General features: G+C 39.2%; 1 protein-coding gene across 2 annotated transcripts; it reads right to left on the bottom strand.

The window, feature by feature from the left end:
- Positions 1 to 1,474: 1,474 nt before the first annotated feature.
- Positions 1,475 to 23,807, bottom strand: LOC113114828 (protein phosphatase Slingshot homolog 2-like). Of its 2 annotated transcripts, XM_026281880.1 has the most exons (15): positions 23,613 to 23,807; positions 20,761 to 20,804; positions 9,667 to 9,779; positions 8,708 to 8,772; positions 8,512 to 8,633; positions 8,355 to 8,420; positions 8,193 to 8,258; positions 7,911 to 8,105; positions 6,244 to 6,337; positions 5,979 to 6,107; positions 5,638 to 5,684; positions 5,394 to 5,540; positions 5,102 to 5,302; positions 3,761 to 4,634; positions 1,475 to 3,188 (listed from the first exon to the last, which is right to left on the bottom strand). In XM_026281880.1, the coding sequence occupies exons 1-15, from the start codon at positions 23,673 to 23,675 to the stop codon at positions 1,905 to 1,907; spliced, it is 3,510 nt and encodes a 1,169-aa protein (XP_026137665.1). In that variant the 5' UTR covers positions 23,676 to 23,807; the 3' UTR covers positions 1,475 to 1,904. The 2 variants fall into 2 exon arrangements, with proteins under 2 accessions (XP_026137665.1, XP_026137664.1); XM_026281879.1 differs by lacking the exons at positions 20,761 to 20,804; positions 23,613 to 23,807 and adding an exon at positions 15,286 to 15,808.
- Between the last annotated feature and the right edge of the window lie 338 nt (positions 23,808 to 24,145).

Genomic DNA, 24,145 nt, shown 5'->3' with positions numbered 1-24,145 from the left:
TTTTTTTTTTTTTTTTTTAATACCTTGGACCACCATGGCATAATCATGCTACAGCATATATTGTAACATACACTCAACCTAAAGGATTATTGGGAACACCTGTTCAATTTCTCATTAATGCAGTTATCTAATCAACCAGTCACATGGCAGTTGCTCCAATGCATTTATGGATGTGGTCCTGGTCAAGAATATCTCCTGAACTCCAAACTGAATCTCAAAATGGGAAAGAAAGGTGATTTAAGCAATTTTGAGCGTGACATGGTTGTTGGTGCCAGACGGGCTGGTCTGAGTATTTCACAATCTGCTCAGTTACTGGGATTTTCACGCACAACCATTTCTAGGGTTTACAAAGAATGGTGTGAAAAGGGAAAAACATCCAGTATGCGGCAGTCCTGTGGGGGAAAATGCCTTGTTGAGGAGAGAAGAATGGGCCGACTGATTCAAGCTGATAGAAGAGCAACTTTCCTACAAATAGGAAAAAGAGGCTACAATTGCACAAGCTCACCAAAATTGGACAAATGTTGCCTTGTTTGATGAGACTCGATTTCTGTTGAGACATTCAGATGGTAGAGTCATGATAATGATAAATGACAGATAACTACATAATTGTTGTGTTCATCACTTAGGCCTGCTAAATATGTACTGTCATGTCGCTTTTAAAAAGTACAGATTCATATTAAATTTTCCACCAGGGGGTTCAACAATCATTTGAAATAGCTTTTTGCCATTTGCTAAATGCTTCAAACACCTTAATTCCTATGATTATTTTGGGACTATCAGGGGAGTGTTTTAAGCATCACTGTGCCATTTCCAGTATGAATCAGCAGACTAGAGGAAGCTTTGGCTATGTAGTGAGTCAACACCAGTGAACAATATTAATCAGAGTCAGTCGGCTCAGGTACTACGATGAGAATATTTAAACATAATAGCCACTTAAAAATGGACTCTTGGTGAAACAGATTATGCTTAGTCTCTCATTACTTTCACTAATATGCATCAAGGGTGTCCTCGTAAGCTAAGCGAAAAGCAATATAATGGCCACAAAGGGATGTTACAAGATATTTTAAAAGTCTTTGAAATAGCTTTTTGTATAAGGACTTTCAGAATATTTCAGAATGCTTAATTGGCTTAGTTAAACATTATGATTCTCATTTCAATTAACTTAAATTACAAGAAAAAGTTGAATGTTACAATAATGCTTAAAGGCTTGTATTGCGCACATACAGCAATCCCTAAGCTAATCACAGCATTACATTGTAATGCAGTAGTGCTTCTCACCACATTGTGGCGCTAATGTTCAAACAGAACTAAAAGACAAGCAGGGTAGACCGTTCTGTTCTGTTCAGCCAAATTCAGAAGACAGTATTAAACAAATTTATAATAGTACTTTAATAATAATTACCATCACCACCAAACTTCTACCACCAATCCTAAAAGTATTAAACGGTCTAAAGAAAGAATAACTGACAAATAATTAAAATAGTGCAGTTTTATTTTATAATAGTCACAGCTAAAGCACAGGATAAAAAAAGGTTTATCAAGTTTACCTTGGTTTCAAACAGAATCATGCTTTCAGACATACAGTCAATTCTACCGTTCAAGACAGTGCAAACAATATTCGAATAAAAATGCTATCTAAAAAAAACAAAACAATAAAAATGAAAAACAAGAGAGTAAAGTGCATGTTGAAGAAACAACCCCCTTGTTTGAGTTGCTACCTGAAAGATTTCTGAACACAAAACTGACGTAGACTCACTCGCTCACACATGCCCCTCATTCACACCTACAGTAGCATACACTTAAGCATATAAGTTTAGCTTGGACTTTACTGAATGAAACTTAAATTGGGTGCAGTCTGAGATAGTCCTTCACGGCGGCTAAAACCAGCATGTGAAAGTTTGTGGTTACATGGTGTTGTACAAAACGGTGACTGTCTTTTTCTTGTCCAGTGCTTTGCGGAAACGACGAATGGGGTGAGTCTTCACATGTTGTCGCGTGGACACCGAAACGGTAGGCTGGACAGAGGTGTGTTCAGGGGGATTGGCTCCACCCACTTGAGTCTGATGTGGGCATGAGGGTGAGAGGTGGGCGGAGCCTTCAGCCCTTTCCACCTGAAGGGTGGAATCAGGGGCAGAAGGACTCTGAGGTAGAACACGCTGCTTTTTATGGGCGTCATCGTGGTTGTGGTTCAGTGGCAAAGAGTCAAAGGTGGATAAAGAGGAAGAGGAGGGTTGATGAAACCCTGTTACTGCCGGGTGAAAGTCCCAGTCACTCAAGTCATTAGTAGATAGCTCTAGCCTGTCCAGTTTAGCGAGTGAGGCAGAGCGCTTCATGAGCGAAGGAGGTGTGAGTCCAGCTTGTCTGATACGGGCCTCGATTTCCATGGCTCTCTGCCACATCGCAGGTGCCTTGGGCTCCAATCGCTGCTCCCCATCTATCAAGTCCTGCTTGTCCTCAGGCGACTGGTTCTCCTCAACTTGTCCAGTGCACAACTCCAGTCCTCCAGCCTCATATAAAAACGCCTGGAGCTCTCGAAGAGTCTCCTGGATCTTTTGCAAGTCCTCATTGCTATGTGCCAGTCGGACATGGGGTCTCAACGGGTCGTCCACGTCGGTCTCCAACTCGGTCACCCCTTCTAGCCACAACAGAGAGGAAGAACCAGAACTGGGCTCAAGAGTGGGGTTCAAAGTGATCTGGTCAGCCTCCACTGAAACGCTCCCTTCAAAATACACTGAGAAGGAAGGATCAGGGATTATACCAGAATCCTCATCATCGAGCAATTTGGTGTCATGAAGTTTTCCATCTGGAGCCTTCTGGGGCTCAGTGCAAGTCAGAGCTGCAGTGCCCTCTGGCTTACTGGAGTGTGGCTCTGAACCGTCCAAGCATGGGGAAGAAAGAGGAGACCGAGAGGAAGAAACCTCTTGACCCTGACGTAGTATAAGCTCCAACTGCTCGGTGGCCCGGCGCACGGATCCTGAGGGCCTGTCAGGGGGAGAATGAGGAACCGAAGCTGATTCCTCATCCACCTCCTCCAGTGTAGATGTTTGAGGCGAGTTGCGTGCCAGTGGTGGACTGCAGGTGTGTGATATGGATTCCAGTTCAGTAACTATATGACGCACACACACGCTGTTGTCATTGTGAGGGAGGAGGGGCACGGCATTGCTATTGGTCTCTGAGTGGGTGTGGCACTAGGAAGGAGAAAAGCAAAAAGGAATAATTACAAGAGGTAATTATTACATAGTTCCATTTCACTCTCAACAAAGAGAGCTTACCACATTAACGTAAATGTTACCACATTAAAAGAACTGTTCACCTTAAAATGAAAATACTTTCATTCATGTCATCATTTAAGTACCCTTGCATTTGTCTTAAATTCAACTTAGTTTTATATTTCCCAGTCTTCTGAGTCTACAATAGAATGGACATTTTCACCATGCATTTCACTATACCATAATAAAGTTTATTTTTATTTTTATTGAAAGCCAATATTTTGTCCTTTTGTGTTCCACAGAAGTCAGACTTTTTGTCATGTGAGTGAGTAAATGACAAATTTGTATTTTTGGGTCAACTGTCCCTTTAAAGGCAATTCTAGACTAGACCAGTAGAAGGCAGTGTAGTACTGGGGTCGCTTGCACATACTTCCTTTATCATTTACTGTTAGATTAATAAATGAGTCATTCCCATGTGTGTTTTATCATTCATCTTTAAGCATGATAAATCAGGAAGTGCAATGATCTCTGAAGGGATGGCCAACTCTTACCTCATTAGCTTCCTCACTGGAATCAGCCAAGGGTGGGGTGCATCTGGACTGAGGTGACCAGACAGTGGTTGTTTCAGAATACGAGCGAGCGGGCTGACTATCCTGGGACATGCAGAGGAATTTCTCTCTGGCACTAAAGAAGTCAATGCTATCTGTGCTGAGGCAGGACACACCGGCATCCACAAAGTCGTCTGCTGTTCCCAGATCTGCAGTGTTGGGGTTGTTGTTATCATCACTGGAGTCCAGCTCGGACACCGCAGGGGCTCCTGAGGGGCTGTCAGCCTCGGGCGTGCTTGGAGAAGGCAGATTCCCTTCATCTTTACTGACATTGCTTTCCAGAGATAGTTCTAAAGTTTCTGACACTTGATAAGAGTCATTCTGATCAGGGGTGTTTGGGGACAACTCAACACAGTCTGTTTTTGGCTCAGGCACATTGTGAGATGACTGGGCGTGGAGGTCTGAAGTTGTATTGCCCTCTCCCTCCTCTGGTGAAAGTACATGTAGAGAGGGAGGAGGATGGCGACGTGCAATAGGCTCGCTCACCACAAGGTTCAAACGAGAGTTCCTCACCATATAATGATCAGGCACTACTGTGGCCGATCGTTGCCTGGGACGAGGCGGGAGAATGGGGTCTTCATGTGCCAGCTTAGAGGGCGACTCGCCCAAATTGGTATGAGTGTTGTCAGCAGCAGACTGTGGATTGGTAAGGGACTCTATCACAGCAATGCCCAGCATCTGCTGAATGGAAGGAGGACCATTGTTATTGTGAGGGTCCGAGCAGTCCAGCGAGCGTGGTGCCTTGCACAGTGGCTCGTGAGCCTCTGACAGATCACTGTCTGAGTGGGAACGCCACAGCTTGTTATGCCTCTGTTTGCTGAAAACATTAGCAAGCAAAAGAGAAAGAAAGAGACACAAGAGTGTTAGATGAACGTCTTTCATTGATGTGATGGAAACATTAAAGGTTGGCTGAATCACAGAGGGCGGCGACATCTTTCAAACGTAAAAAATAGTTAAGGGTGTGTGAATGGGAATACAAACACGAAAGCAATTATGACAGTAAAAGCTGCGAACAAAAGGAATGTGGAGAGACCTGCGTAGCATTAGCTCACAATGCCGATGAAACTCAAATGGTATTAATTCAAAAGAGCATTTACTCAATGGAAACTCTTAACCTTGCTTAACCCTGCTGACCTTCTTTTTAGAGAAAAAGAATTGCATGAAATCCTAAGGTCAATGTGTGTCAGTAAGTCTATTCTTTGGCCCTTTATTCAAAAGGCAAGTGTGTGTGTGGGATGAAGGGAACTTTATTCTGACCTAAGGCTCTATGTGCGTGGCCCATACCTGGCTAGCAGGATACCCTGGTACTCCTCAAGCTGCTTCATGAAAGATGGGTTTGGTTTGGTGACAGAGCGCCGTTCCTTCACATGGTCAAAAGCTCTCTCCAGGTCCCAGCTGTACTCCTTCATAGCGTATGCTATTACGGTGGAGGCAGATCGGCTCACCCCCATCTTACAGTGCACTAGACACTTCACCCCAGCTTTCCTGGATGACAAGAGTTTCATTATAGCACACTACCGGGAACGACGAATGGATGGATTGAACTGTCAAAAGCAGAAGCAGTCTTTCTACATACTTGGCTTTGGAAATGAACTTATAGGTGTCATTCCAATACTCCAAGAGGTTTGTGGCCTCCTCGTCATATACTCGGATGTTGTGATACTCGAAAAGTCCGGGGAAGAAATTGTCAATCTCTCTCGTCACATTCAGGATGTAGCGAACCCTGAGGAAGTGGGGGTGGTAAGATTAACAATGACTGCATGCAGCCGAGAGGATGTATTTGTTTAAAAAGAGAGGCCTGGAATAATAACGTCACCTACCCACTGTTCTGAAGCTCCTCAAGATTTGAAGCATTCCACTCTGAACCCTGAAAACACAAACAGAATTCGAACATTAAATTTGCTACTCTTGAAGCGGGGGATGTCCAAAACTGCTATGTGAGGGCCAGTGTCATGCAGAGAATAGCTCCAACTTGCCCCAAAACATCTGCCTTAAAGTATCTAGTACGCCTGAAGACCTTGATTAAGTTTAATTGGGGTTGCAACTAAACTCTGCAGGCTAATTGCCCTCCAGGAGCAGGACTGGACAACCCTGTTTTAAAAGTCCACAGTAGATTAGTCCTCTTCATTGAAGAGTATAGACAACTGGGTGAGAGACCAACCAAGTAGACATGGTCAAAGATCTCGGTGGGGCTGTCCATCTGGCCCAGGATGACAATCATCTCATTATCGATGAACTCTTTGAACTCCCGCAGGTTGCAAACCATCTGCATCTCTAGCTCCGTGCGAATCTGAATAGAAAAGTTATTATCCAACACGTTACCAATTTTTGATGTGAACCTCACGATTGACTGGTATTATCTAAACCATCAAGATTTTATTTGGTTTTACTTGGTTGCATACAATATGCACAATGGTTGTTTGTACCTCTTTCGAAGTGACGTTCTCCAGGTCCTTCTGCATCATGATCTCTCTCAAACAGGTCTTAATCAGTCTCTCTGTGCGCTCTCTCTCAGTTGGCCTGTATACATGAAACCCAGAATCATAAATCATCCAGTTTAGTCTCAATGTGAGGTGTGTCTCATCTCATATGAGTCTTTGTATGTCTGAGTTGAATTTTTCAAGTATGGCTTCACAAAAACCGAAGACCTCAACCGTGATTTAAACAAAAAAATTGAAATCAAATCCCAGCTTGTTGTAATATGCAACGTGCAAATGGTAAATGTGCGTCATCCCTAGGCCTCTGGTGTTGGGTTCACCATGGGACAAGTGTCTCTTCACTGATAGCAACACAAGCACTGATTGGTTCCCAGGGGACTGAACTGTTTTCTTAATCACTACCAGTAACCTTAAAAACACATTGCTAATGTAGGTCAACACCTTCAGCTGGTAGCGGTGCATGAGGGCAATGGGTTTGACAATCCGAGGGGCAAAAAGCCCCAATGTGGGAAAGTTAAACGTGTTTACACATGCCAGTTTGATTGACCATTCAAAAAATAATGACAGTGTAGAGTTACAATCCCATCATATTCCTATGTGTATGTAAAGCACCCATATTACACTACCTTAGCTGTGTCAGTTAATCAAATTCATTCAATGGGCACAGGATGTCTCAAAGGAATAGATAAGACCTCTCACCTCGAGGAAAACATTAACTATGGCTCAACCTTGTTGCCCTGTTTCAGGTTCACAAAATATCAACTAGATCGACAATTTTCACTCCCCTTCTCAAGCCACCTGTTTCCATCCATCCGCCACTATCTATCCCACCCATTTTTCCGACTGTAAATCAATCTATCTCAGCGTGGAGCTATAAAAAGCAAGCAGCCAGAGTCATGCATTTTAAAAACACATGCACGTGGAAATGCCTCTGACTGTGGGGAAATTCCCCCCAACAGTCTAGGCAACATCTTAGAAAGATTACACCATCAAAGTTCATCTCATCAATTAGGCAATAACATGTCGTTCTATTCAGGGAAGGCCATGCCTTCTTGTCTTGCTCTGATGCAAACTTGCCCTCCTGGCCTATTCGACTGAGCTTGCATCAGACAACCACATGCACGTCTCACATTTCCAAAAACAAGGACTGATTTACAAGCAAAAAACACTGCAATTCAACATTATTGACTTTAAGTTTTGTAAACATTAACTTGGCCATAAATATGGAAAGCACAATAACAATTCCCTTGCTTAATAAGGACATTGACCCATATTCCACAACACCAGAGCAAAACAAAAAAGTGAGAACTACAAAATCATTCAAAAGTTTGGGGTTTGTAAGTTTTTTGTTCACCAAGGCTACTTTTAAGGCTGCATTTATTTTTATTTTTACTAAGTGCTGTTAAATGATTAATCGCGATTAATTGCATCCAAAATGTAACGTTTTTGTTTACATAATATATACGTGTATACTTATTTATATATAAATACAAACACATACATGTATATACTTAAGATAAATATGTTATGTTTATATATTAAATATACTTATATATCATTTAAAATATAAGAATATAAATATAAATGTATATACATGTAAATATTTTCAAAATATGTACCGTGTGTGTATTTATGTATACATGTATACAACTCACAAGTCAGTAAACAGCACAGGGGAGTCTGCGCGGTGAGACTGGACGTCTTGCATGGCGTTCCACTCATTGATGCAGTGTTGGTCGGAGGTCACACAGCTCTGATAGTAACTGACCCAGGTCAGGAATAGACTCCCCGGGTAGTAGTTATGACATCTGGCCACCTCGCAAACCTTATGCAGGGACTGCAAGGCTGACCTGCAAGTATGTGCGAGAGAGAAAATCCATTAACACTAAGTAAAAAAAATTATGAATGTGAAAAAAGCTGTCTTTCTAGACACTCACCACATGGCCTGCACCGAGACCGGTTTGAAGACATGGACTCGGTTAACGGTGGACACACTGAAGCCACTAAAAAAAGGAATACAACATGCTCAGTCTGAACACTTTGTAAAAGTTGTGCTAAAAAATGCAGAACTTGGTTTGTGTGTGAAAATTATGCCTCACCCATCTCCATCCAAGTGTATAAGCGTATCGCTCCACAAGGGTAAAACCAGCCCAACTGTGCAAGTGCTACAGGAAACACATGATCACATGTTGAGCACCACCCTTCTAGAGCAGCAAATGAAAAATGAATGTATCAAAGCATCTGCATTATAATGACCTTTCTGAATTGCCAAAGTCCATTCCCAGAACCACACTTTCTTCAGTGTCCTGTCTACCATTGGTGGAGACGATGACCATGTACCGTGTATGTAGGGTGTAGGCGCTCTCTAACCGGACAGCCTGTGATAGAGACTCGATCAGCATTCTGTTGCCTGTGTTTTGATTTATAATGTCTGAATGGTGGTAGTTATTACCAGGCGGATGGTGTCCTCTGGACGCAGCAGGGTGAACATGGTCTGCAAATGCTGCTGAAGGTCACCTGCGAATGAACCATTCAACAACCATAAACTTCCCAGATAATACTGCTGTGACATTTGCATACTACAGTTAAAGGAATACTCTGGAAGTCAGTCGGGACCAACAACCGTTTGGATCTTACAAATTCTTTAAAATATATTCCTTTATGTTCAACACGAAAGAAAACTCATACAGGTTTAGAACGAAATGAGGGTGAATAAATGATGACAAAAATGTTAATTTTTTGGGTGAGCTAATAATCTAAATTACTCCGAGGTCAATTTCACTTCCTCCCACATGAGACAAATGTTCTTTGTCAGGCTCGAGTTTGATTAGCTCGAGCTTGTAAATCAGGAATAGAAATATTAAAACAAACTGGAGAATTAAATACAAGAAAGGTTAATGAGAGTTGCTTAAAGCGTTTTTGCAACTTTTATAATAATAATAAAAAAAGGAAATGCATACTAAATTTGATATATTGTCATCTAATGCAATAAAATGTAAGTGTGGCAAATGTGCCAAAGATGTTTTTGGAAACACTGTATATCATTATATACTTTTGTTATTAAAAAAAGGTTAAAGAATACTGACAGTTCCTATTGACTGACTGTCTGACAGTTCCTAGTTCCCCTTCATAATGCATTCCTGTAAGCTAATGGGACTCATAATGAAATCAATGCTGTCTATCTGCAGGCACAGCGGTTTGTCTATCAAAATGAATGCAAATGCATGCACAAAAATATTCCTCAGTGATGAAATGTCCTTCATCTCCAGGGTCTTACGTATTGCCATATAGTATAGCTCAAAGCAAAACTCAAAACAGAGTCAATAACTGATTCCATATAACCATTATATTGAGCTGCATCTGACAGATGGAGAATCACACAATGAATGTGTCAAGAGAGCCTTTTCATACCTGTGTGTTTATTCCGCCGCTGTGTAATGCGGGGTGCTGAAGAAGGGGAGGAGCCATTTCCCTGCGGGAGGAAGAGGGCGGCACCTTTGACGGTTAGGAAGTTCTCGCTGATACTGATGACAAAAATACAAATAGAGAGAAAGATTATTATTATACATATGATAATAATATAGAAAAGGTAGTTAAATGGTCAACATTCAGATTTTAAATGGTACAGATGTGTGATATCTGAAAGCCACAGTGAAGCAAAAAATGCACTCATAGAGACCGCAGAGTGACATTGTGAAATAAATGAAGCGGCTCATGCCGAGTGTGAGAGAGACTGTTTCCAGAAATCACTATGGAGATGCTGTAGTTTATCAGTTTGACTATGGCCTCTGCCCAACAGAGGCTCGGTAACAGAGCGGGCGACGTTTGACCTGTAACAGCTGTCATTACGAAGCAACACCTTCAACTCAACACGTACAGCGACCCGAGGGCACGCTCATAAACTGCTGCTCCTGTATCACATGCCACAGGCTCTGGACTTTTTATGTCCAACTCGGAATCTGGGAAATTCTGTAGAAACTAGTTCTCGGTCTCAGAATTTTGGGGGAGGAAGGACAGCAGAATAGAGGGAACGCGAGAAGCCCTGGGCAGTCACACCCCGAATAAAAACACAAAGGAAAAAAACATCAGGCTCAATGGGGCTCATTTCCCACATCCCAGTCACCCCTGATCCAGCGGTTTCCTCCCTTCTCTAGTGTCGGTTTTTTAGCCTCCTGTCTATGTCATGGCCTCTCTCTTTTATAGTTTGCCCCAGGGTCCAAAACTACCACTTATTAATTTGAAAATTATAAAAAAATTATTAGAACTTTATTAGGAAACAAAATGTTATAAAGCAAAAAACAAAAAAGGTGTTTTACACTATACAAAACATGCAAACACTAAAATGAAAAATATTTGGTCAAGACAAAGTGGTTTCATGTTTTTGTAATAAAATCGTACTGATCCCTTTTGGGACTTTGGGTCTAAAAGAAAACAAATTATTTAGCACAGAATGCATTCAACTGATCATAAGCGACAGTTTGACAGACACTTATATCAAAAATACATTTATATATACAAAAATTCCTTTTAAAATAAATGCTGTTCTTTTAAACTTTCTATTCCTAAAATAATCTATTTAGAATAAATGTTTCTTGAACACCAAATAAGCATATTAGAATGATTTCTCAAGAATCATGGAATGTAGCAATGGCTGCTGAAAATTCAGCCCTGCCTTCACAGGAATAAATCACATTTTAAACTTAATTTGAATTTTAATAAAAAAGCAAAACACAGTTTCATGGCCAGTACAGGGCACACTTGCCACTGGCAGGTGTGATAAAAAAAATTATTTTGGACCGTGGCTGCAACTAGTATGGCTAAGAGAATGCTTTATGGAATACTCTTACAGGAAGCTAGATATGAAAAAATAAAAATAAAAACCAAAAGACAGACAGACAGACGGAGAGACAGAAAGTGAGAGTTTAGTACAGTCTCTCTCCAGGCTCTGCACTTTGCACTTTCATGCTTTAGGCATCATCTATCAGCACATGAGGGGATATGAGCTGCAGACTGGGGCAGTGGCTAATTTTACAAACCTAAAAATAAACGGCAGAGTAAATGAATGCTGATGGACTTTTACAGTGTTGGTAGCTACTGTATATCATCTCATGTAACCAAACACGACAGCTGAAAGAGAGTTTGGGGCAAAACTTTGTAAGTTTGTGCAGAAAGCATGCAAACTATTTGATTACAACATCAGGGTGTGATAAAGATTATCTTTAGTCTGGTAGTTTGCAAATAAATATTTTAAGATAAAATCTAAAACTATAAATAAATATATATATATATATATATTATTTTCATAAAATCTTCATACACAAATTTTTTTTTTAACAATTTAAGATGGAGTATTACATTTAACAAAAGTACTTCAGGTTAATTACCAATTTACTTTGTGCAAACTGCAGTCTAATCTACTAAAGTCCAAAAAGCTTTGACGCTGGTTTTCGCAGAACAAGTCATGCAGTATCCGTGTGCAGGGAGCGGAGAGGGCACCAGGGCCATGCGATCCAACTGGTATTTCACCGAGGCAGACATGTAAGGGCATAAACATCCACGCCGACACAAAATTTAGATCGCTCAGAGAGAGGAAACGGATGACCTGGCTGCATTCGTCTACACAGCTTAGGGAGAGATAGAACGAAAGAGGGTGGGAGGGTCATCTTTTGGCACGAAGCACTGGGCAGTACTTGTTAGGGCACAGACACAATCATCACTATGTAAGGGGCCATTGAGAGCCACGCAACAAGCTGAAGATGCCTGACCCCCACCTGTCCCTGGCCATATTAGTCGCTCTCCCACTAGGGAGGGGATAAATATAGGCCCGGGCTGAAGGCCTTATGAGTTCAGGCCTGAGAGATTCAGAGCGAGAGCAGGAGATGGCATTCTGTCACCTTCTGAGACAGAAATGAGGCCCCTTGCCACTAATAAAGAGACATAAATAGACAAAACGAGAGATATGTGAAGATAGAGAAAGGTTTGGAAAACACCAATGAGGACAATCAAACACTAGGGTAAAACTTTGACTACAGCCCTAGTTTTTAAAATTAAATAAGATGGCAAGGCACTATTCTGGTTCACAGTCCTGCTTTCTGATTGGTGCACACGGGTAACCAATTGAAGTCATACTGAGGAGAGAGGAGGGGGTTCTGGTGAAGGGTCAATCCAGAGAAGAAATGTCAGTGAATGAGGCCAAAGAAACCACTTTTGGAACTATGAAATGAATTCAAACATTTTGGCGTGTAAGATTATATTTTTAGGTTTTAAGCAATATATTGATAATAATTTTAAAAAAGTGTTTAAGCACTTCACAAGAAGAGTACAAAATAAAATTGTGTTAGCAGCAGAAATTAAGTCAATTTGGAGAAAAGAGTTGCTTTTTCTGAGGTGTAATTAAATACAAGCCTGTTAATTATTTTATTGGACTCTATAGTCCTGTCATTGAAATTTGAACTTAAAGCTAAAAATATATCAACTAATTTCCGGCAACTGCAATAAAGCTGAAAAAATAAAAAAATAAAAATAAATTTTAGATCAACTTGAAAACTTGAAATGTTTGCTTGGCAGCTAACTGAAATAAGTTCAATAAAACTACTAAAACTATAATAGCACATAAATAATGCTAAAATAACACGGACATGAATCCAGTTTCCCAAATTCTGATTTCCTTCCTTTCCTTATTTATTTATTAAGCACTTTTACACAACTTGTCATTGAACAAAGTGCTGTACAAACACATAAGCAATCATAAAAACATACATCATGATTTGTTTTCTCATATAGAAGTTATAGCCATAAACAACGGATGTTTTTAAACAAGTTATGTTATACCGTTTCTTTATGTTAAATAATAGCTTATACAGCCTAGTTGTCAATACTTAGTATTTTATTGCTTTAAAAACAATTTTTAGCATCATCTCAGCTGGGTTTTGATGATTCAACACAATTTTTAAGAGTTAGGAGGAAGCAATTTTACAAAACCAGTTACACCCTATATTTCAACGAACTATTTCAGACTTCCCCATAACATTGGCAACCTTTAAGCAATCAAGTGCATATTTAACTTTCCCTGGAATTTGTTTAGCTTCTCTACGTCACAGTGTTTGAAGTCAAGGCAGGCAATTCTGTGGCAAGTTTTAACACACTACTCAACTTCCTTCCAGTACATCACACCTGTAATTTCCCAAGTTAATCATTAAAGCTCACTGACAAACACAGACCTAGTCTTAGCTTTGTTTGCCTTGGCAGTGTATGAGGAGTAATGGAGGTTTTTATATGCTTAAATATTATCACAGTAATTCCCATCAGGTATCATCTGCCCTATCTGACAGATCAAAGCAAATCTACTGTTCGCAAGATAAAACAGAACTCCACCCCAGTGATCAAGTCTTTCCTACTAATACAATATAAATTACAGCAGTACTGATTCTTCTGCTTAAGAAGGAAAACGGAAACACTGGACTAAGCAGTCACCTGACATTTGTCAGTAGTCTAAAAACAAAGCCATATATCTCTGTTCTATGCACTGAAGCATAAAAAAAAAAAAACAAATCAACTGGAGTTTAGGCCTGACTCTACAGATTACACAGTATGCTGGGGTGTACAGCAACTGGATTTAGTGCACAATGTTCACTTTGAGGTTTCACACTGTCTGGGGTCTTGGACATGAAGTATGCAAAAGCTGTGGTCGAAACTACATTGTTATGCGAGTGATAAAAAAAAAAAATTCAAATCTAATTCAACGGATGACGTAAGAGCTCAGTTTGGCTACAGGTTTGTTGTGAGATCCATCAACATGTTTTCATAATTAATGCTGGCATCTTGCCAGAGCAAAAATAAATAAATAAATATATAAATATAAAATCCTGAATGGAAAGTCAAATGTGTCAATCTTCAAAAAGATTTTACATTTGGTAATTTCATGCATATTAATCGATTGCTATCTGATGGGGTACATACTGTACATCACACTTACAAAACAGAAAAGATACCCGCCATATCTGCAATACCCACACAACATGCAAATTTAACTGAGTTCACTTTTTTTTATAATGGTACAAATGCTTGACGGGAAAGTTTATGCAGAACTTGACCCAGCTCAACAAGTTCTACAAAATTAACTCTAACAATACCAGTGGCAACAGTTGTAATGCACCTCATTTTCTTTGGAGATCCTAAACTTCCTAAACTTCTGTGTAGCCTCAAGAGCAAATTCATGCATTTACACTTAGCCAAGTCACATCTTTTGCATGTGTCTCGAACAACTTCCTAAAAACACATTGATACCTATCAGCTTGGAGAACATTTACACTTGGTCTTTGCATCAAAGACCTCATGATCTGATCTCTATCCTTGAAACATTAAAGAATAACAACAACTCAAACTCAAACAAATCAAACTGCCTTATGTTCGTTCATATATTTTTCAATATGAGAAGCTACCAAATAACACTGCAGTTAAATGAAAAATGTAAAAAGTCAATGAAAATTATACACTATTTTGGGGTCAGTAAGATTTTGTTTTATGAATACTTTTATTCAGCAAAGTACTTATTCTTAGTGAGCCACAAACTTTTTAACACTTCTGTTTTTATTTTAATTATTTAAACATAAAACAAACAATACAACTAAAACATGCCATTACGGATCGCCTCTACTTATGTTGGATTCCCGAAAAGTACTAGAGACACCATCACAATGTATTCATGACTTTATATGGTTAAGGTAAAACCCTGTGGCCCGCTTTTAGTACGACTCATCATTTAACCTCGTCTACAGTTTGGTGAATCACACCGCTCTACTGTCATCTTTCACAACACACAACAGATACGTCACAAAGGCTTGAGAAACATCCACTTCTGCTTCCAGATGTGACGAGAAGCATTTCGCAGTGTATTATTTACCGTAACCACTTGCATTCGTGAGAAAAGTCAGTGCAGTGATAAAAACAAACAAGACTAATAAAGACTTCAGTGCGTAAGGTTTGACGACTAGGCTCGTAAATGCGGTGAATACGATTAACTTTACTTACAGCTGGTTGATCTGGTTTTGAGAAGCGACCGCGTTGTCGGAGAAGTACGGCATGATTTTTGCCCCGCAGCAGGAGCAGAATCCCTGGGCAGAGGAGCTCTCCGTGACCGCCACACTCTCCAGGGTCATGACGGAGGACCAGAGAGCCGGATATCCTTAGACAGACCCTTCTACAGACATTATTCTTCCCCGAATAATACAAGTTACCCCAAATAAATAAATAAATCGGGTGATAAATGAGTTGTCCACTATGCTAAATAGTATTAAAATGACCCGTCCATCAGGCCTTAAAAGGCAACCAACGTGGCCTTAAAATAGCGTAATATTTAATAAAAACAAACAAAACAGTCTCAAAAAGTTAACCGTTTCTTTTAAACCCGGTAAACACAGCCCCTAAACAGGCATAAAACAACAAATGAAAACGTATAAAGCTACAAAACAAAATCTACATGTATATTTGCTTTGGCATGATCCGGCGAGCCTCTTCAATCACTCAGTCTGTAAGAACTGCGGTGCGGCGCACTAATGCTTGAACAGAGGGAAGGAGGAGCTGCTGACATGTGCTTCAGGAAGGGTCCACTGCAGGACTCCACAGACGGCCGACACTTTAGACACCCGCGCAACGACACAGCGACGAGCCTGATAACAACCTCAGCTGCGAAATCAGAGTCTGAGGTGCACTTCAGTGCATCCTTCAGATCAGACAGTTTTTTTTCCAAGTCGTTCTATGAATAGGAGGTTTAAAAATAATGTTGGAACAGGGGAAAATAAATAAATTTAGCAGGCCAGGTTTAAACAGGCAACGATCTTACTTTTATGGGTGGTTGTTTACGGGTAAATCGTACAAAACATGTCTAGGTCAAATTTAGCACCAAAATAGAAATGTTTGTTTATTTATTTATTTGCTTTACTTGCTTGCTTTAAAAAAGTACATTTCTAATTTATACTTTAGTGTCTCCGGGCATATTGTAAATGTAAACCATTAATACCAAGATGCATACATATAATTTACATAAAAAACTTTACCTTTTATTTTATTTTGAGGTTAAAAAAAAAAAACTTTGGAATGTTTCTTTACAGGTTTGTGAGATTCACCTTTATGCTCTTTTAAGACCCTCTTGAGAAATGTTTTAATCCAAGCCTTTGGTCAAATGAGGTCTGAGTGACAGACTTCTCAGATAGAAAAGACAATATAGCTTTACACAGGTAAATCATATCATATGGACTCAAACATCAGCAAATACATGAGGTTTGATTCTGATTTTGATTGTACCACAAAATGAGCCACAATTCTGGCAGCAAGGAACTACATTCTTCAAGTAAATCATTAATTACATTTACTTCCTGATTCATTAGCAGGAAAAGATCATTCTTTGCAATCCACATATTTGGCCCATCACAAGATTCAGTCTATTTTTCAGTGTGTCCTTGTCAAAGGCAATGACCTGACCCTAGGGTGATCATATGAGCCATTTTCCCAGGATGCGTCCTTGCCAGGATTTTTATATTGCCTAAAATATCTAGATTTTGGATGTTTGTGCTGTGCAGATCGATCATTTTATGACATTCATAAGAGCTATAGAGAGCAGAGCAGATGGCTCCTTATGCATTAAAATCACTCTCTTGGTACTTTGGTGTCACACAATGATCGGTGCACAGCGACGCTTCAAGTTGAATGAACGAATAAACACCTAACATGTATGTGTATTTGCATTGCTTTGATCGTTCTCTGTAGATCTCACCTTCTCACACCCATGACTGGTTTATTATGTACCGTACCTGCATGTTATTGGTCAAACTACTTAGGATGTTTTAGGCTATATAGAATTCCTAGCCAGGACGCGTCCTGGGAAAATGGCTCATATGGTCACCCTACCTGACCCAGACCTATGGGTAAACTAAACACACACCACTGCAATTCCCATGTATGTCTCAATAAAAGCCTTAAGTAGACCACTAAACTTCGTCAAGACATTTGTGTGATGGCTTGGAAGAGGAACAGTGTAATACAGACAAGATGTCTGTGTTTGATAGATAAACATCAGTTAGTACAGAGACCAAATGCAAATTAAAGTCGGACTGCTGGGAATCAATATTGAGATACTAGTCTATGTTCCCTCAAAGAAACATCAAGACTGCTTGTTTAGAGCTCACTATTATACATGTCTAAGTGTATTTTATGTAAACACACTTAAATCTAAATCAAAGACAGGTCTGCCACACGTGTGAATGCATGACGTAGACTCTGTGTTTAAAGCTGATTGCATCACAAGATGCTATAAACAAACCCATTCATTTCCTTAAATTACAATACTTCACATTCCGATTTCCAACGCATTTGCTCTTTTGACGGCACATAACATCTGAAGCCTTATCCAAAAAAAAAAAAAAACACCTCTGGCCTATTAGCACACTCAGAGTTGTGTAAGCTACTTTGTATTTATATCAGAGTTTTCCCATTTGACTTTCTTGGCTGGTAATTTGAGATGTTGCTTTTGTCATGTCATGTTTACAAAATTATAAGTCCCTGTTGTGCAATGGCTGTGTCTTGCATGCAATGTCCTGGAAAAGGTCACTACTGCTTCCAAGATTATGGATGCTCCCTTGATTACCCCCATTTCAGAACTTCAGTGTTCTTAAGAGCCAGCTGTTTCCTATACTTGGAGCTGGGAATGTGTCTGATACCAATTCCTACTCCGTAAAAAAATGGTCAGCCACATGGGAAATCCTGTGGGCGGTATGACCAAAATCATATATTGCGTTATGAGTCATTATTTTACAGTAACAGTAAGTGTTTTTCACAACACAGTAGTTGTTGCTGAAATTTTATGCCAGTGAATTAAATACTTTACAGAAAAAAATTATCTTTATCTATTTTAATTATTTAAAAATATATACTTTTAATACATTTAATAAAATAAAAAACAAAAATCTAATAATCATATATATTTTAATATTTTATATTAGAAGAAGAAGCATTCGTGTGTGATTCACATTGGACACGTGTGGTGCATCTCAATGCGTCTAAACCAAATTTCTAACTACATTTTAACATTATCTACACTGAAGGCAGCTGTCTGCATTAAATTATGCAGCAAAAATACAACATTATAAATAGCATGGCACTATAGCTCTACCGGTTGACATGTTTACAACTGACCTGGTAAGAAATCTAGGTGAAATGAGAGAAACTCAAGCATGAATAAACTTGCTTTGCCCACCCCTGTGACTAACAGTCATCAAAGCGAAATAATTTACACACACATGCATAAATATATATTTGTACGTGGTCTAGAAGAACCTGTTGGCCCACACTGCTTTGACTCTGCAGAGCCTTAATTTTCTCAGAAGTTTTCTCCATAAGCTGGATCTATTTTTCTATTCTGTTTCCTGGTGCCTATATTTCCTGCTTTCTCTTTAACCACCCCCTTCTCCAACCCCAAGACTAATTTGAGCTGCTGGAATGAGGCCAGTGCATAAAGCAAATGTATTGCAGGCCAGCTAAGACCAAATAGTCCAATAAAAAACACAATAAATGCACAGTAGGCCTGTTATGACTTAATAGTCCTAGAAAAAAATAAAAAAAATAAATGCAAATATTGATGACGGTCCGGCTAATATGTACCACAATCCAGACATGCAGATTCAAAAATCTCTTTAGCAGCTACAACCTTTTTTTTTCCTGAAAGAAATTAATAAAGCGACAGTAAAAAAAAAAAAAAAAAAAAAAACTGTGACTGTATTTTCAACAAAGATCAAAAATCCTACAGACCCAGAACTTTAGAATTTTAACGTACATGGCAGCATTAGAAAAAGCATTATGTTTATATTATGTTCCTGAGAGTGCTGCAGATCCCCTCTGCACCCCTTGAAATCTTAAGTGATTGTGCACAGCAAAATATAGTTTTAATACAGGCCAAATGTTACATAATCCAGGGTCAGGTTGTTGCATGGGGGTGCCAATGGGGCAAATGAAAATACATACAAAGCAAAGAAATATGAGAATATCGAAAAGAAATGACATCATACTCGTCATAGGATTACCTAACATGCCGTGTAATTGAAGACATGTGTGGCACAGCATTAAGGGTGCCAAGTTTTGGGGTGTCTTGTAAGCTTGACCTGAGGGTTCTAGTTTTTGTCTTGGATACTACACAAACAAAAGGCTGATGTCATGTAAGACCCTCCCAGATGATTCCAACAAGCCAAACAGTGTTGCATAACTAAGCTTGAATAGTTATCAGTCCACCACGATTCTTATGATTTAAATTAGATCAGAGTCTGAACCCTGTCCAGAACCTCTAATGAAAGCCCTACACTGTCAACCATGTGCTACAGAGCTTCACAATCATGTACTTTTGCAATTGCACGCACCCACACACACACACACACACACACACACACACACATATATATATATCATATTTGCAAATGTGTGTGTAATTGCAAAAGTATAATCTGCTTTTGCACTGATACCAGATTTATTCATAATGTAATAAGTCTGCTATCAGTGCAAAAACAGCTTCACATTACTGTAAGTGATAACGGAGTATCTGAACCACACAGATATTAACAAAACATATACTGAATGACTGAATGTCAAAGTCGTCAATATTTTTTTGCACTTGCACTACTTTTTTGGGGAAATGGAGTTAAATATAACAAAATGTAGAGTACTACAATTTTATTAGTTTTTATTAGCATCATTAAATTAGCTAAAATAAACAAATGGACACACTGTGTAGAAAATGCATAGATTTTTGAATGATGCCATTAAAATTCTGCAGAAATCTAATTTTGTCTGGGAATCTATGTATAGATTCGCATTTGATGTCCAATTTAGCATAAACCACAATAGTGATCGCGTGAAAGAATTGAATAATCCAAAACAAGAAACAGTTGCAAAAAAAACAGGTCTGATGTCACTTACATACGTGTGTACTCTAAAATACACAAATGTCGCTGACCTCAGATACAGAAAACTGATATTCATGCAAATATTGTAGTGTACTGGATTGCACAGTCATGTTCACAAGGTAGTCACAGGACACCATCTTCATGGTTTCACTTACATAATACCTAACTAATCATCAAATTTTGTATTTCTTTTTCAGTAAAATATACTGTTTGTGACATCATATGAAATCATAGGTCAATTTCCACTCTTACTTTAATTTGATTTCTTCACTAAGCCTACATCTGACCAAAACAGGCAGACCAAACAATGCGGCTCCCCATTCTGAACTTGAAACAAACATCAATGCTGAAAATGTGGCAGGGTTTGAATTCTAAAGTCTTGTTCCACTAGTTAGTCATGTACTGTTCAGAATACTCCCCCTGGTGGAGATACTGCACATCATAAACTGAATTTAAAAAAGTTATATGATCCCTTTCCTCAAAAAAGACTGTCATAAATATGAGACATAAATGTGGATTTTAGCATGCTGATGCATGAGATGAGGTAAGGTGCAGGTACCTTCTGGGCTGAGAGCGTCGGTCATCTTCAGCACTGCCTGCCTCCTGCAGAAAGAGACAGAAAAAGTGGTCAGACCTTGAGTATTTACTAAGATTATGATGGTCCAGCATCAAATTCAACCCACTCAACTTACTGTAACCGTACTCCTGCCTGTACAGTTTTCTGCATCGTCAGGCTGACAAACCAATATTTTAGAAAGCAATTTAGAAAGTGACAGCAAACAATACAATTTATACACAAAAATGTGTCCTCCATTTTAAATACGCCTTTACACTTTTTAACAGATTTTGAATGATTATTCTAATAATAATTATAATATTATAATTATTAATGCTTTTCAAGTTTAGTAAAAACAAACTGTGAACTGCAGCATGAATAACACACCTTCCCACTATGGCACATTTTCGAGTGGCCTTTTATTGAGTCAAGCCTAAGGAACAGCATCTTGATTTGCCAGACCTGTAAGGTGGATGGATTATCTCGGCAAAGGAGGAGTGCTCACTAACACAGATTTAGACAGATTTGTGAACAGTATTTTAGAGAAAACAGGCCTTTTGTGTACATAGAAAAAGTCTGAGATCTTTGAGTTCAGCTCATGAAAAATGGAGGCAAAAACAAAAGTGTTGCATTAATCATTTTGTTCAGAATACTTAGTTGTGGAAAAAAATCATCATAGGTGAGGGGCCAACATAAAGATGTGCACAGGCACTCCAAACACCTCATTACCAAAAAAAAAATAAAAAAAAAATAGAGGGGCTGTTTATTCAAAATACCTTCTCCATCTGCAGGTTCATTATGGAGGAGAATCTTTTGTCTACATACTGATGACGAGTCAAGCCTGCTTATCATGTTATCTTTCAAAACTAAACCTTCTCACTCATATTTCCTAGCTAAGCCAAACACATATACACACATAAAATTCACAAGCAGATGTGTGATTACTGCAAAGCTTCAGGCTTCCTCTGCTCACAAAGGGCCTATGTTTAATCCATGATGCCTGTCTCAGTAATACCAATCCCAGTGTACTTTTTCTCAGGGATCAGGCAACAACTCTGCTTATGGTAAATAAGATGTAGAAGGCACAAGTCAGACTATAATCACCATATGCTATTGACAAAAATATGCTGAGATAGCAAACAACGGTGTAAACTGCACTGCAGTGCCATGAACTCAAGGTGTCTGTGACAAAATATATTGCTTTAATAATATGAAAATGTACAACAATGTAACTCTTTGCATTTATTTGAGAAACTGGCTAATTTGGTAACCAAATACAAGCTCACAGCATGTAAAGTTTGCATGCGGACACGCATCACAGCCGACGTCAAGCTTGGCATACTAATAAGGCCCGCTGGGATAGGTTCACTGAGGACTTTGTCTGGAAAACCTTGAGGCATCTCACAAGATGACTCACATGGATGCCTCAATGGGGTCACATGATTGGCAGCTGGTAATGGGGGGGAAAGTAGCTCATTTCACTCACATAACTTAATTTTCCAATTTGGTTGTGGCCTTTATGTGGCCTAGTGCTAACCCAGATATACACAAGATTTTAGGCCAGGTGAATTTGTTGAGGCAGGTTTTCTCAATGTTAGGAAACAATAAAACACTTGATTGAATTATATTTGCAATTTCATACAAGTAGTTGGCTATACCGTTACAAAAATCTAATTTATTTACATCAAACACTATCAGAGTTGCATCATACTTTTGGGTACAGAAATGGGCTGCAGGGTTTGAATCTCATGCCATGGGGAGAGTCTGTCTCTGAAAATTCCTCATTGTGTACCATAAGATGAGACAAAACGTGACGTGGGCTTTACAGAACTAACCCACTTTTCATGCACCATCTCCCCCTTTTACATCAGCAAACGTATTCAACTAGACAATGTTGTCCAGATCTCAAAATAGTGTCTATAAGACATACAGACTTACGGTCACAATTTTTACAATCACCTTTTCAACACTTTTATTGATGGAACTCTCAAAGCATGAGTCAATTTTGCATTAAAGCTCATTACACTGCATCTCTTTGAGCTGTCAACCGGCATGTGCAAAAGATGAGGCAACTTGTGGTCAGTCTGTGCAACACAGACAAACATTATATGTGTATTTCATGTTGAACCTCAAATCTTATTAATGTAGTGAAAGTGAGTTTGTGAGAAATTATTTGAGGAAGTGGTATGAAACCACAGGGCTGGGCTACTTTATCAGATTGCACCAGTTCATGAGAAAAATACAGAGTCTGCGTTACTGGATCAGGCCAAAGCATCCACACATTTGTTCCAAAAGTGCAAAACTTTAACCTCAACAGAGGCACTCAGTGAAATGACACATATACAAAATACACATGTGAAGTTTTAGGAACGTAACATTAAATTATGTATTTTGTGTGCTTTCACCATATTTCAGGTTTAACTAAGAAACGTCCCCATTATTTAATAATCGATCTAATTATATTAATCAAATGCATCAGAATGACAATGCAGTAAAATACAGTTTCAGAAGTCCAGATGTCACTGAATATGTACTGCAGATCAGCAGCTAGCAACAAGCTAACAAAACTATCTTATCAACCTACAAAAAAGCGACCGCTTTTCCTACCTAATAACTCGCCAACTTTAAAGGAGTAAAGTTTTTGTGTTTTTAAAATAACATTAAACATATCAAGCATTAAATTACGAACGTTTAAACAGAACAAAGCGGCTAGTTGCATTATCAACTACTGATAAGCTCAGTACCGTTCTGCGCATGCGCAGACCGAGTGAACACCCTAGCTGCTGCTTTAGCTTGGACATGGAAAAATCATTTAATAAGTAGAACCAAACTGGTGAAACGGATAAGAAACTCACCGACACGCATGGACTAGAGGTTGTACTAGGGGTTGGCGACCGCTGTACGGTGACCAGCGCCATTCAAGGTCCAGGAACACAAGATGTAAGAGAAGCTATCAGCCAAACTCACATCATCGGGTGCCGTCGCACATAGGAAGATGTGCGCGCGGCGTCTTCGAGGTTGCTCACGTCTGTTTGCTCTACGCATGCGCGATGCGTGCCCGCTGTCAAACGGTGACTTAATAAAGGGGTGAGGCATCATTCCCCTCCTGTTAGTTATCTGATCTCTCTCTGAATTTTTTTAAATGACGCTAAATGATGCGTTACCATGGAAAGACGTACTAATTGAACTTTTTTTTCAGTGCCAGCTCAAAAAACTGTTCATAACTATCTTCCCTTCATTATTTTATTATTAGCCTACTGGGTACCTAGAGTGTTGTAAAAATTGAATGAGTTGTTACATCATCAGCTAAAAAAAGCTTTAAAAGTATATATATATATATATATATATATATATATATATAGATAGATAGATAGATAGATAGATAGAT

The sequence above is a fragment of the Carassius auratus genome, chromosome 15 (genome assembly GCF_003368295.1).
Source record: "Carassius auratus strain Wakin chromosome 15, ASM336829v1, whole genome shotgun sequence".
NCBI lineage: Eukaryota > Metazoa > Chordata > Actinopteri > Cypriniformes > Cyprinidae > Carassius > Carassius auratus.
This window is presented reverse-complemented; position numbering and strand designations above follow the sequence as displayed.